At 43.8% G+C, this 15,493-nt stretch overlaps 1 protein-coding gene across 19 annotated transcripts in view; it reads right to left on the minus strand.

The window, feature by feature from the left end:
- Nucleotides 1-15,493, minus strand: part of RBFOX2 (RNA binding fox-1 homolog 2) — a 172,099-nt gene that overhangs the window by 7,644 nt on the left and 148,962 nt on the right. For 8 of the 19 annotated variants that reach the window (XM_042051165.1, XM_042051162.1, XM_042051178.1 and 5 more), the window contains 6 exons: nucleotides 15,321-15,374; nucleotides 15,094-15,186; nucleotides 13,828-13,960; nucleotides 5,819-5,861; nucleotides 3,329-3,405; nucleotides 795-883 (listed from right to left, as the gene is read on the minus strand). In XM_042051165.1, coding sequence (XP_041907099.1) covers nucleotides 795-883; nucleotides 3,329-3,405; nucleotides 5,819-5,861; nucleotides 13,828-13,960; nucleotides 15,094-15,186; nucleotides 15,321-15,374 — 489 coding nt within the window. Of the gene's footprint in view, nucleotides 1-794; nucleotides 884-3,328; nucleotides 3,406-5,818; nucleotides 5,862-8,459; nucleotides 8,500-13,827; nucleotides 13,961-15,093; nucleotides 15,187-15,320; nucleotides 15,375-15,493 lie in introns of all 19 variants that reach the window. The other 11 variants (XM_042051163.1, XM_042051161.1, XM_042051169.1 and 8 more) reach the window with 7 other exon arrangements.

Here is a 15,493-nt window from a genome sequence, read left to right on the forward strand (position 1 = left end):
CATGCAGGCAGCCCCTCTGCAGAGAGATCCTACGGGCATGCTGCCATGCATTGTATGAGATGGGCAAGAGAACGGCCTGCCAGGAGGAATGTGGCAGAGGCCACGAGCCTGGCCTGCAGGAAAGAGGTCAGCACCCTTGAAATGACAGCTAGTGCACCCCTTACCTTTGGGTAATTGCATGATGCAATTAGGGAGGAGAGTGACTGCTGGCACTAGTGCTACTGGCACAGTAACAGCTGCTAAATGGAAAGCAGTGAGGAATTCTCCACTATGAGAGGAGTATAAACTTTAATGGGCTTACATGTGCTAGGATTAAAACACGGCCTTACTGCACAGGCAATGAAAAATCTTAAGGCAAGCACTCTGATGAAGACAATCCTTTGTATCTATTCAGAGCTGCATGTTAAAGCATCCTAGAGCACTGCACGAGCTGAGTCATTTTTACTTTATGATGGGGAGAGAAACACACCCACAGATTAAGTAACCTGCCCAGAGCCAGATCTCTGCCTCTGAGGGTGTAACCACGGTGCCTGCTTTGTGCAGAGAACCACAAGGATGGGGAAGAGGCCAGGATTTGTGCCAGCTCACATACACCAAGGGCAATACTGTCCAGGAGCAGAGACAAACCGTGCATTCAAGTCTTCCGTGTCGGGTGGTGCATGCATGCGCGTGCATGCGAGTGCAGGTAAGACAAAGAAACGGGGGCAAGAAGCAGAAGTTCTGTGATGGATCAATGCTCCTTGAATCCCTGAGCACAGCAAGCGAGCCCCCATGGATACCTCTCCCTTACATACCCATCGCTGTAAGCTGCTGCAGCGGCTGCAGCGGCCGTGGCTGCTGTTGCAGTAGCAGGCTGTGCATATCTGTAGGCTGCGTATCCACCCTGCAGGAGAGAAGAGAACTGACTTTACAGATACCTGTCCACCCATGCAGAGCATAAAAAAAAAAATTTAAAAAATGTCACACACATCACAAGGAGAGGAAGTGTTTCAAACTGCATCAGCTCCCATGTCATGTCTATCACAAGCATCACCCATTAACTCATGTATATTCCTCTCCTTAGAGGGACCAGGGAGGCCCTTCCATTATCCTCTTTAGCAGAAGGAATACACTAAAGGAAGACTGAGCATTGTTATAACCCTGCAAAAAATGCAATTTGGCATGGAGGAAATGGAAACAAGGAAAGACCCAGAATCTTGCATGCAAGGTAACTTTTATGGCCCCTTCCTCTTATGGAGGGGAAAACAGAGGTGGACACCTTATATGAAGTATTTTAGAACAGGGACCATTCAGAGAAATTCCTATTTTTTTTTTGTTTTACCCTCTCTTTTTTACAGCCTGAAAAACCCAAAGGGCTTGAATTTAATTGGGTCCACAAGTGCAAAAGTATCAATAGCCAGAGAAGGCAAAAAGCAATCAGGAAAAGATGGTCAGAGAAGACAGTCCCTGGTGGTTTCAGGGCTGTCAACAAGCAAACCAACATTGAGGCCAACCAGACTGTTCTCCCCTCCTCTCCATAGAAAAAGGAAACAGGTCAAGGGAATTTATGCCAGAAGAGTCTGTTCTGCTGCTGCATTTCTGCCCATGCTACACACTTGTAGCAAAGGTGATCAGAGGTAGTTACTAAAAACGTACTTAACAGCTGTCTTGTCAAAATGTGAATTCTGACTCAGAGGAAAACCTGTGAGTCTCCTCCTGGAACTCCCACAAGGAGCTCTTGGGGCAGAGCAAGGCCTGCGGTACTAAAAGACCAAGGCCAGCCACCTTTCAGACCAGGGACAAAGGTGGCACAGCAGGCAGCAAAGGGGGCTCTGAAGCCCCCCGGTTAGATCTTTATTGTATCTCTGAACACATTTTTTTGAAGTTGGGGGTGAGGGCTTGGTAAATGAACCATAGTTTTGACTTTCTAGAAACACAATGAGCTATAAAAAACCATCAGAAAATTCCAGATTGCTTCTGGTTTTTTTTTTTTTTCTTCCAATTGACATTTCAGGGCTTGAAGGACCAGGAGGCAGAGTTATGCTCTTCACCTCCAGAAACAGTTCAACATACCTCTACCACTTCTTCCCTATATATTTTTTGCATATATGTAACTAAGAGTACAAGATCAGCTCCACTACAGAACTGTGTGTTTGCTCAACAATTCTCAATCTGGACCTGGGTAGCTTTTAAATCAGAAGTAATGATTTTAAATTAATATTGGTTTGTTTTGTGTGGCCTGCATTAGCCTTGTGAAGGCTAACATGCTATCCAAAACATGTTTGCAGACCCTTTCCTACTCCAGAGAAAAGGGACTTGCAGCCTCTTCAATCTTCTAGTTAACAGGAGAAAAAGCAACACAGATCTACACCTGTGAAACATCAGTCACCACATGGCCTGGAAGAGATGTCATGTTACAGTTTAGCCCTTTTAATCTCACCTGGCTGTTTCAAATCCTACATTTTGGATTGATGGTTTGGGGATGTTTTGCTTGGTTTTGCCATGGTGTCATTGCACCATCATGTAAAATGTGAGAGAGTCAAGAGGAATGAGGTGCACCCTTAATTCAAATCAAAGCTTCATTAACCTCACCAAATTAAGACAAAACTTTGTATCAAAGCCATTGTGGTATTCCCCTTAGGTTATGAGCTTCCTGAACCCTTGGTTTGTCACTTGGGCACAGTGTAGGAGGTATTTTCTCCAGGCACCACCCTCCGCAGGGCAGCTCGCCTCAGCATGCACCCTGATTTCCATTCTGCCCCACACTTTCACACTTGCCAGTCACATTTCAGATCAGAAGCCACTTCAAATGTGCCTGGCACATACTCTGAACATGACAGCAAGATGCAGTTTGAAACCAAAAAGGCTTATCATATAATTGTCTTTTAACTCGTATCTCTCATAAAGGAAAACAAAACAGAACCAAACCAAACCAAACCAAAAAAACAAAATTAAAGAAGAAGAAAAGAAGGGTTGGAATCAGGTGTGGGAGGGGGAATGGAGTAACATTTATTAATCAAAATTAAAAACTAAGCATGCTGACATCTGGAGCTAGAACAACCAGCAAAGTCACCACGTTCAGACTCATATTGGCTAGTTCTATCCATCCCAGCATTCTCTTGGGACAGCAGTTCGCCCTAGGCTCTACCACAAGCTCAGTGAAGTACACAGCCTCAAGTACTAGAGCGTGCAGCCACAACAACCTGCTATTACGGAAACAGTCAGTCACCACTGGAGTTAACATTCCAACCTTAACGACTCCCGCAGCACCCCGCCCTCGCCCCCCAGAATGGCTCCCACCCTAGCCCTGTCCCACACCACAATGTTAATAATTATAACAAGCAATAACCCATCTGTTATATCAGAGAAGGGAACAGAGACTCCACTGAGAGATTTAGAGCGGGATGTTAACATTTCTTCAGTCAACTGCACAACAAACAAAAAAAAAAAAAAAAAACAAAACAAAAAAACAAAACAAAACAAAAAAACAGGAGAAATAATTCATTGGAGAAATGAAGTTAAGAAATAGCTGACGTGTATTGCTTTTTAACCATGCACTGATGCAAAATTGAAGCTACTGGTTACTTAAAAAAGGAAAAAACAAAAAAATCTTAGGATAGAGGTACACACGCACAGGCAGACCTGCTCATTTCAAAGCGATCTGCAAAGTCTACTTATGTGTACTTCAAATAAAACCAAGAATGGGGATTATAATGGCATGGTGCATTCCTGTCACAGGAGCAATGAGTGTGGACAGCTGGGAGATTTCTGAGACGGGGATGTATTTATCAGCATGACCGGCAGGTCCAAATACACCAAAATACGGTGAAGGAAAGAGGAAGACCTCTTGCAACTATTACTTGTTTTTTCATAAATCTTTTCACCAAGCTCTGGGACCATACAGAGCAGACACTGTACAGGTTGCCTTACCCAGCTGATGCTCCTGTTCTCCATAACCCAGGATCCACCTATATAATGCAATAAATGCATCTAAAGCCTGTTCAGCTTGTCCAATGCACCAGATATCTTCTCCTGCTATTCCTGTCACACAAAACTTGTAACTGATATGCAGAGCTCATCCACAAGCTCAGCTGCAGGGTCCTACGACCCCCAGTGATTTCTGGTGCTACCCACTTCAGGTACTCCAGTAAATATAAACCGTAACAGCATAGAGCAGCTGCAACAAAGAGGAAAAACCTTGTTTCCAAATGAAAGAAATAATTATTTAAAAATAAATAAAATTTTTTAAAAGGCCCTTGCTAGCTTCAACACATTCCTTCAGTGCCAGAGCCAAACTGCAACAGAAGAAACCACTGAGTGGCATAGTGCCTGAAACTAAGGACAGCCATGCAAACTCCCACTCCACCTATTTGGCTCCACGGGGACAGGTTACCCTTGTAGGTTCAGTTTTTAAAAATATTTAGTCTCACTTCAAAAGAAGTAAGTGTGGCTCAGTTTCTTGCAAAGACGTTATGTCAGAGGCATTTCTATCAATGGGACTGTTTAAGTACTGCCTCCATAAGGAAATGGGAACTAGTGAGAAGGCTTATGCATTTTTACTGGGCATTAAAAACAACCAAAAGGACTGTGTAAATCAAGATTAGCTCTTTTTGGTACAGGCTTTGGGTTGTCTGGGGAGCATGTGAGAGAAATGAGCACCAGCCTAAATGCTGCTTTGAGTCAAGTTCTCTTTCTCTGTCTATCTGGCCTCCCAGTGTTGCTGGGGCTGTGCTGGACCCCTTTCCCCACATAGTGCTTGAGCCTACAGACCTGAGCTGTCAAACAGCTATATTGCTTGGGTATGAACAAAACCCCAAATTTAAAATGACTCTTCTGTGATGTTACTTGGCTCATCAACAAAGCAATCTTTTATTTTAAAATTCCTTCTTTAACATTAAATGACAGCTTTTTCAGTATTTTCTTATATTTTCTGAAATAAGACAAACATGGAAAAACAACATATACAGGAAGCTGCAATCCCAACTAAAGCAGCATTCCAATTACTGAGTATGTTAATGAAAATAAATTAGCATTTTATGCAGTTCAGCTCAAGTACATCTTTTCTTCCACTCTTCAAGTCCGTATCAGGTGATCAATCCAATGAGAGCAGGAGGAAATCCAAAACTAGAGCTTACTATGTCAGTGTGGTATAAACCTCCCTTTTCTTTTTCCCTTCCTGCCTTAGAAGGGCACACAAAGTATGTCACTGGCCCTGTTTACTCCAAAGAGCCTTTCTGCCCCTAGGATGGAAGTGTCTCCATATGCCTGGAGAAATGTGTAACTCATGGTACCAGATAGGTACGTTTTACTGCTTGCCAGGTTTAGGCAGCGAGCCCAATTTTAGGATCTTTTATTTGTCATCTCTCAAATGTGTCTTCTCCACCCCTATACTTCGATGTAACAGAAGCTGAGAAGCAGAAAGGGCTAGAACCGCTTCTGGTATTTCTGTATTAGAAGGGTGGCATACGTGCACCAGGAATGAGCATGAATGAATTAAAAGAGGTGACAGGACAACCGTGTCCACTGCAGCAGGTGCTTCTACATGGTAATGGGACAAGCATGACCTTGTTAACCCTTCCACTGAATTTAAGTTTTGTTGGTTTTTAGTTTTTTGTTGGTTTTTGTTTTTTTTTTATTTTGAGTGAAATGCCACTTGGTATGAAATCTGGACACACGCCGCCCTGCTACAGCGGGGGCTTGGCTCACACGTGAGTCTGCGCTGCTCTAAAAAAGCCTCTGTTCCCATCTCTAATGTGGTGCTGGAATGGTTAGTATAATTCAGTTTTTTCCACTGCAATCCACAATCTGATTGGTTGGCAGGTCACACTGGCACTCCTACCTGAGGTATTTTAGCGCTAATGATTGGTTCCTGTAAGACTATTCTATAACAGAACACAGGAAGAGCAGTTCAAAAAAACACAGCTGTGGAAAGAAACAATCATACAAACAGCCCACAGCGGGGCTCACCAGCCTTTTCTTTCCAGTGGATGCAAGCACGCTTTTCACAAGCGGGAGCAGTCTTTGCATGGGTGGGTTTGTTTGGGTTTCCCCCCCCACCACCCAGATTGACCCCATTGTAGAAGAAAGATAACCTTTCTTATGATCCGAAATGAAGCCCTCTGCATCCTGGGGCAGGTTGTTTTATCAATTCAGGTGTCTTGCCAGAGTGGGACGCATCCAACAACAGATGGAATGCCTTCTTCCCAGAAGAAATGGCTAGCAGGATGGTTGCCCCAGGAAAGAAAAAAGGAGTGAGGAAAAGGAGGAGGAGGAAAATGAGAAATCGGTGCATAGCATATATGCAGAAAAAGCAGCCCAAACTTGGGACACTTCCCTTTCTTCTTACCTACCATTCATTAACCACTCCCTGCCAGCTCAGCTCCTTTCCACAACCCTATGGACTCAGAAGTCTTAAGAGAATCTCGATTTAACTTCCCCCCGGTCCTAACTGAAGTATCCTCTGCCATCCCTTCCAGAATCTGGGTAAACCTATCACAGCAACCAGGGGGATGGAAGCACTGCAGTGAAAAGCACAACAAATCAGCGAGACACAGGGACATTGCAATCATTCCACCTGCGTCAAGCAAATCGTTTGGAAGGGCAACTTCAAGTTTGGATAATGGTAACTTTTTCCTGAGCTCCGTTGGAGGGCTCTAGGCAGCAATAACACAGGAAAAAGCACCACCATCTACTTTGATGCAATCCTCTCTTCTATCACCCTGCTTTCTGACAGTGACACCACTGCCACCAACAGCAAAGTCATCAGAAATCCACCTAATGGTTCTACCCTGACCTGGGGGCTTGGCTTCGTGTTATGCGGCAGTACTGCTCTGCAGCACCAAGTGGTTAGGGGTGTTCTTCACTGCTGAGTTCTCTGTCCTTAAAACATGTTAAGTAAGCCTCTCCTCCCCAACAAAAGCTCTGATGGAGCTTTCTCAGAAGAAATAGGGAGTAACCTTGGCCAGTCTTCCCTTTCAACACGGCAGCCTTTTATATGCCACGCTCTGGGGGAAGAGGCACTAAGCACCACTCATTTTCTTGGTTTCTTGCCATAGCAAATCAGTGTCTGTAAAGCTAGTGTTTTAGGAGTGAGGCAGGAAAACGCAGAACCTTCTGTAGTCCTTGACACAGCTTTATAAAGAAACACTTAACTAGGCAGATCAATCTTTAAAGGACTGCACACAAGATATTATATGGAAGAGTGAAGAAATGCACGCAGTTCTCTCCATCTCAGAGAGCACACCTTCCAACTCCTGTACCTGGGCTGGGAAAACCACCTGTCCAGAACTCGATCCTCCATATAAACCAACCAAATCCAAAAGCTAGTTCCATCCATTATCCTGAGTCTAACCCCAGGGTCCTCTTTATAAATGTCAGGAATAGCACCTTCAAAGGAGCGGGAATGAGAAATCCGTGCTGACAATTGTGCCACTACCCAAACTATACAAAACTTCTCCAGAGAGCTATGACCTACAATGCCACAACAGGGAACTCTGCTGGAGCCAGGCAGGCCACAAGTTGCAATGGCAGTAGTGGCCCTGAATATTTTTGCTTTGAAAGGCATGTTCCTACCATATTCCTGCTCTGCAACAGCTCTCCCTCAGAGAGGAAACCACTTTTCTCACTGGCCCGTTCAAATACCTCCATCCACAACCCACCTATGTACACACAGACACCCTGGAGATTTGCAGTACAGACTGACCGAGTAGGACAAAGACAATGACAGGACAAAGTCTCCCGTGGTGTCACAGCTAATTCCCAAACAGGAGGAGGCTGCTGACTCTTGTAACCGAACATCTCCACATATTTGTACTTTACAATTCCCCGAAGAGGCGAGAGAATCTAGCTTATTTAGGTGCCATTTCTACCAGCAAAATGAGATGTCAGTTTTCACTCTAGCATCTCAGTCTCCATTTTTAATCAGTCCCAGTGTCTTCCCCAAAGGGATAATCTCCACATCCCAGTGGCACGTGAACATTTTGAAACATACAACTTGTTCAGTGTAGTGTGGGCTGCACAAATCAAACCTGAAAGGGCCCCAAGAGGGAAGAGAAAGGGGAGGGAAGAGGGAGAGAAGGAAAGGGAAGGTCTGAGGCTAAACCAGTCCTGTTATTTTTATACCAAATTATGTAAATGAGAGAAGTGTTGAGAGAAATTTTAATTTGCTAATCATCTCTCAAGTTGATTAGTACCAGTGTGCATGTGGGGGACAGGACACCCAATAAACTGACCCTGGCAATGATCAGGAAACCCAAAGGCTTAGGTCTTGCACCCAGGGGCAAGCGCAGTGACAGAGAAGCATGCTTGCATTCCTAAATATATAAATATATATATCCACAAGGAAGAAGAAAATTAAAGTAAATGATATTTAAAAAACCAAACCAAACCAAACGAACAAACCAAAAGAAAAAGAAAACAAAACAAAAAAAGGCTGGCTTGTCAGGGGTTGGGGACAAGAAGGCTCCAGTGTGTGTACTTACATAGAGGTCAGCACCGTAAAATCCGTCCTGGTAAACCACACTGCAGAAAATCCACACAAAAACAAAAAAACAAAAAAACAAACAAAAAACAAAAGAACAGAAAACACATTCCGGTTATTGAGGACGGCAGCATGCACATGCGTTTTACACAGGCAGGTGATGTATGAATCCACAACCTGGGCTTTTGGCAGGAGCAAATCAGCAAGAGAATGTGTGTGCGCACGCACGGCTCCAAGTCATCTTCCATGGCATGCAAAGGGGGAAGGGGCGGGCAGAGGGGGAGACAGTATGCAAAGGAGAGAGGGAGGGGAACCACCATCTTGGACAGTAAATATTGCCTCAAAAAGATCTGACGTCCTGAAGAGAGACACAAGGGTTTAGAAACCTCCACTCTGGTTATTCTCCTGCAATTATTTTAGTTACCCCCTAAACACACAGAAACATTGGCTTCATCAAGTGGGCTTGTGAAATTGAGGAGCCCCTCACAGAAGGCGTCCCACAGGGGCTGGAGTCACCTATGTCAGGAAGTGTGGTTCAGAGACTTGTGCCTGATTACATTTTTCACGCTTCACAGGGCTGCATGACTTTTGTTTCTGACATCCATACATCACCTGCTTTTACCCTGCACATTAGACATGCGATAAGATTTGGCTGATCACACAAGCATGCAAAGTATTATTATTCAGCATCTTAAAGAACCGATGCAACACCTCAGGAAAACAAGTCAATCAATTCTGATCAAAGTAAACACAGAGAAATGTAATTGAAAAGAAAAAACCAAAAATACCCACAATGCATTGCTTTCACAAGCAGAGATAATGAGCTAAAAAGGTTAGGTGACTGGTCCAAGATCCGAAAACTGAAAGGTGCAGTGGGAGTCCCTGGTAGTAATGACCTATTCCACAGCAGAGAGGAGCAACTGGAAGGGTTTCCATGGGATGGTGCTTTTTCTGCTTTAAGCCATCATTTTGTTTCTCTCAGAACTTCAAGTACAAAAACTGTTAAACAGAGCCTGGGGCTCCCAAATAGCTGCTCTTACCAGAGCATTCACTAGCAGGAGGCTACACAGCTCACTCTGGGGACAGGGGTTGGGGAAGGATGAGGAAGGAAGAGAGGGGATGCCCCCCACCCATTTGAGTTCAGCGTGTGCTTCACATACTGAGGAATTTCCTTCAGCTTTGTCCTCTGAAGAGCTCCACACCAACTTGCTCAAGGCTTTAAAAAGCATTAGCCCCACCATCTGTTATGTTCATGGATCTGATGTGCATGACTTACCCATAAAATTAAGGAAAAAGAAGGTATGGAACACTAGCTATTCTTTTGACTATCATTTTTACTCATCAGATGGAATGTGAAATGCTGCGAAGAGCCTGCCACCCTCAGATACCCACCTATTGTAAGGCACACACACACAAAAAAAGCCCAGCAGATCTTGCCAAAATTCTGCATGCTATTACTAAAAAAAAAAAAAAAATAAAAAAATAAAAAAAAATCTTGCAGTGTTAGCTACTGCTTGAATAATTTAGTCTTGCTGCCTTCCCCAGGAAAAGTACACTCCATTCCCAATGGACAAAGTTACTGTAGTCTCCAAGAGCGCTGGGAGCAGGTATGAAGATAGAGACCCTTGTTAGAGGAAGAGGGGAGCCACTTCAGCAGGGAGAAGCAGGCCATAAGATCATGTTTGTTGAAGCTAAATTTTTACAACCACATAACAAAGAGTTTGGCTCCTGGGGCAGTGACTTACATTGCTGGGTTCTCTATCTAGGACCAGGAGTGTTTTAGCAGTGATACTCCACCTGCTCCTGCAGGAAAGGCAAACGCACGACAGAGGAAGTGACTTGGTTTATGAACAGGTTAGCAGTTTTAACAGTTATTCCAAACACAATCAGTTGGATGAACATAAGCATTACCACATTGGATCAGGCCACTATTTCTGTCAGCAAGAGATGCTAGCATCAGCTCTCCAGAGAAAACTGCAAGGAACACTAGTAACAGGTAAGAGTAAGACTTCCTGGATCCAAACATCCAAACACATGTGAATCTTCCATCTCTCCTTTAGTTAGGACTTGACTGACACCAACTCCCAGGGCTGAAACTTAGCAAGGTTTATTCATGTGGTAGACTATCCGTATTCATGATTCTTAATGCTAGCAAAAACTGAGAGAATTCCTTCATCTGAGAACCACATTCCAGTTATGTAGCCTGACCAGAAGTATATAGCAGCCCGGCAGCCCATCAAATCTTAGTGTCACCTGTAAAAAGCCTACTAGCTGAGCTAAAACACATCCAAGGGAGAAAGAAATAGGCAGGTTTTGTAAAGTAGCCAGCACATCATTTAGGTGTACCAACAGCTGACTGTGTTGTAAAAGGAATGAAAATAACACTTCAAACCCTCAAACCTCTCTGCTTCCCGCACCTAGTCTTCCACCTACTTTGGCTTCAAATCAGTGAATCTTGCATATATTTACACTGTCAGACTAAATTATTCTTTACCATGGCAAGTCTACTCTTCATATAGGTATTTAATGACCATGCACAAGTCAATGACTAACCTATAGTTTGAGAAATGAAATGTATCAAGCTTACTTAACTTTGAGAGTTTTACAGTAGGAGAGTTTTCTTCAGACCGTCTAGATTCTTACAGCTTTTGGTCTGAAGTGTTATTTGTCAGCATTCTCATTTTAAAAGCGTGGCTGCTACAAATCAGGGCAATATTCCAGTACAGTTTTTACTTGTGCTACATATCAGAGGCTATAATGTCTCCTTATTTCTACCAAGTGGCACCTCAGTTATAAACTGAAGGTTGCATTAGTATTTGAAGTCAGGTTTAGGTGACTATCTAACATCACCTCCAACAGTCTAAGCAATTGCTTTCTGAGGTATCAAAAACCTTCCCTGGATAAACATCCATAGCCATACATAACTATGGGCATTCCACATATGCATTAGCAAATCTTGAGTTCTTGAAATAAATATTAGAACTATTAAGACCTATGATTTCTTGCACCTTCCTCTGGTTTAGCACTTGACACTGTCAAAACTTACTCTAACCTGGATGGCACTCAGGTCTGATCCAGTATGGCAATACCAGCGAACTTTTATTAATCTACATTCTGTATTTTTTTAATTCTGCTAAGGTCTCAAATGCAGTGATACCATTAAGTTTTGTAACTTACACACCACTGAAGTTTGTGAAAATCAATTCCTTCTATCAGGTTTGAGTTAACCTGCAGCTTACTTTACTGTCCTCTTCCGCATTACTCACTATGTCTTGGTCACTCATGTTGCTGACTGATCTTATGGTTCCATCTTTCCACTGGCCAGGAGGAAAGTAACCGATGGAGGGTAAGGTGTCAGGAACGTGTGCCTGTCCCTGACCCCATGGAGGTCAACAGTACCCACACGGAGTGGTGGCTGTCCTACAGGTTACTGCAACATGGAATTGAATAGTACATTTTGTATTATTCCACTAGGAATCAAATTCGTTCTACAAAAGTATCTTGCAGAGACACTGACTATGATGACAAAAACCACCAGTAGTAGTTATTTACATCCCAGTGCTTGGGACTAGGGACAGTTCTGGGCCTCTGTGAATCTGCCTTGCTTACTGGTGCCCTGTAAATGTTTACTAGGTAGTATGCTGCCCATGAAGACATGGGATCAGTCAGCAGGGTCAGAACAATTCAGTGTAGTATCAGTAAACACAGACATGAGACAGTATTTGGAAGGGCTAATGATTGGAGCCTGGCCCATATTCCAAATGAAAATAAACCTTTTACATGGGACTCAGGCTGGATTTACATCAAAGACAGGCCCTCCCAGTGCCCCCACTGGTGACAGCCTCTGCCTAGGAATGCTCCAGCTGTTACTCCCAGGGATGAAGAGCACATTCCCCCTCACTGGTGCAAATATTTCATATTCTGTTAGACAGCAGCACTTAGCTCAGCTCTGCTGCTTTGTTTCATTGCGGAGCACTCCCCAGTAAAATTGGACTGGGCCATTTTTAGAATAACAGACAAACAAGTTGTAGGTCAGAGGCTATGGTTAGAGGATAGAGAATGTAAACTAGGAGTGGTGGCAAAAAGGTGGATCTGAAAACCTGGAAGAAACACTCTGTTCAGAAGACCAATGTTCAGACAAGAGGTTTCATTTTAAGTCTTCTGGTGAATTAAATACAAACACTGCCAGATTTGCCAAAGAGCAAAGTTAGACAGATACATGACCACTGCAGCTTGCTTCCTTGAGCTCTACTTTAAATATCAGACTGGACTCTAAAAGGGCCACAGTAGCTCTCATCACTTAATCTGCTACAGAAGGTATTGTAAGCTTATCCAGCACATATCAGGCCAGCTCCCTGCACTGATGTGTATGGATTCCACTTTCCTTTTTAATAAAAGATTTATGATTTTTTTCTTCCCTTTTGGGTCTAGTGTAAAGGAAAAGAAGGGTCAGTTCACATCTCTGTGTTGGAGGATTCGTTTCTACTCCTGTTCTTTCTGAGAACATTGCCTGGAAAATACGGCAAGTAGAACTCCAGAGACAATATGATTAAAGCATCCTCAAAATCAGAAACAAAACAAACAAAAAAAAAAAAGACAGTTTGGAAGGAATTTGCTGATTTATCTGTAGTTCCATCATATTTAAACAAACCAACAAAAACCCGAAACAAAACTCACATACAGACCTAGTTCCCTCTACTTTTAAACAGTGGAATACTCCTTTGTAACAGCATCTATTGCACTGCATTAAGTGAAAATCTGAGGGCAAAGAATGCTAAGGCCACACATTTGCCATTGCTTCATTGCATTATCATTCTCTCTACATCCCAAACACTCCCAGCTTTAAATTAATGGACTTGATTAATCTTTGTTTTAAACCTTTTTAAACCGTCTCCAACAAAGAAAGCAAATCCATTGTGGGTAACTGGCTCTTCTGTGTCCTACTGCCAGATGGTGAGGCATGAAGGTAATGGATAATATTCGTCATTCCTGAATACGAAAACACAAATGGAGTGCAAAGAGGAGAACCTTTTCAGGAATTTTAGATCTTCTCTTTTGTGTCCTTCTCAGCAGCACTATAACATATTGGCTTCAATGGATGACCAATACCATATACAGACAAATTGAGAAATTATGAGAAGGAACCCATCAGCACTTTAAGCTGTTGCAGTACTGAAAATTGCTTCAGTTGAAAACTTAACACTGAAAAATTTAGATTTGCCCCCACTGGATGCCATTGTGTGCAGAATGCTCTGGCACTAGCATGATCTTGACTCTCACCATCCAGACAATTTTAGGGTTTTGTTGTTAACCGATTAGCTATTTGACACAGTTGTGCAGAGCACTCTGCTCTTGTGACCAGTGCTTACCCTGGGTAGGCAGGGATGGCTGTGGGAGGTACTGCCCGCACTGCCCCATACACTGTCCTTCCTCGGCCCCTCAGATGGGCGCCCCGAAATGCGGCGGCTGTGGTGGCTGCAGTTGGATAGGGGAAGCCTGGAACTGTGAAAACAGACAAGGTGGAAGGTGAAAAGGATACAAGCTCCGAGCCAGAGAACAACCACCTGCTTCAAACAAAGTGACACAATAGCTCCACAGCGGTGGGACATTTGGCGTCAATCCTGCAGAGGGACATGCTCATAACCCAGCAAGCATCCCATACATACTTCCTTCTACACCATGGCCTTTGGGGGGAGAAGGGTTGCAGAGAGGTTTGGCATGCAAGAGGTTAATGTTTTGGCATGCCTTACCCACCCCAAACAGGGCTCAAATCCCCCCACCTTTCGACACCGCCATGCAGTCTGGTTAGAGTCTGAGAAGCGCGGGGAGTTACTATCAATACAGCACGCAGTTCTTCCAAAACTGCAGAGGCTCTTTAAAATAATTTGTCAAGAGGCCCTTAAAGTCAACCAACTTACATCAGTCTCTTCCCTCCTTTCCCCTCCCACTCTTTGCCACCCAATCCTCTGTATGTTCATTTTAAAGCCTGAAAGACAAGATAGCCCATATAACAGCAGCAGCAATTTCCCATAAAGTGCCAGTTTACTGAGAGCCCACCTTCATTTAACAAGCGTGACCAGTAACTGGCACCACATGTAGCAATGCCTGTATTATTATGCTTTAAACTGAAGTAAACTGGCTCATGATGAAACTTTGTAAAACCTCAGAGGCATCTGCAAACATGTCATAAACAGATACTGAGAGAACAGATGCTGAGAGGGAACGAGTCCCAGGGCACAAACCCAACCCAGCGTGCATCCAGGTGCATGCCACTAGGGGCCCTGCAGACCCATGGTTTAGCAGCTTGTATAATATGTACTTTAGGGATTTGTCCATTTGGTTTCTTCGATTTCAAAAGAGGGAGGGGAGCAAGGGAATGGCCTATTCCTCACACACACCCTCCCCTTGTTCTGCAGCCTCCTTGTCATTCAGAAGGACCCATTTGGCAGTACAGCAAGACACTGCAGATGAACAAGTTACAGCAACTGCACACTATACTGTAGCTCAAGGTAAACTCATTCCCAGCAAGACCCATCCTTTCAAGTATATATTATACAGACTGGAGAGAAGAAGGGTAAAAGGTCATCGTTAACTCAAGCACAGTAACAATACAGGGGCCATTGGGGGCTACTTACTGATTAAAGGAATGTAAGTGTTAATACCCCCCCTTCCTGACAGGGGCACTGCGGCGTCATTGCCCAGCGAGACATCTGCTTGAAAGCTGGACGCTAATTTAATTTTCGAAAGAATAAAAAACAAAAACAAAACCGTAAAAAGGTTATAAAGAAACAGCAGATTAAGAACATAAACAAACACCACTGCAGTTAAATGGCAGAAGTGGAAGTGTCTACTTAAGCTCTACCTGCATATAACTCAGGGCCGTACACCGCTCCAACCACAGGACTCAACTTCCAACCTGAAACAACAAAGACTGCAGTGAATGCCAAAATCTACACCAAGAGAAGGAACGGGCAGCGTGGGTAGGGGGAATGGTCTCTTGCATGCGCCCCAGCTTCACATGCACAGCTCTTTCCA

This window comes from Corvus kubaryi, unplaced genomic scaffold (genome assembly GCF_017639235.1).
Source record: "Corvus kubaryi isolate FWS band 111438036 unplaced genomic scaffold, C.kubaryi_AGA036_p1.0 74, whole genome shotgun sequence".
Taxonomy (NCBI): Eukaryota; Metazoa; Chordata; class Aves; order Passeriformes; family Corvidae; genus Corvus; species Corvus kubaryi.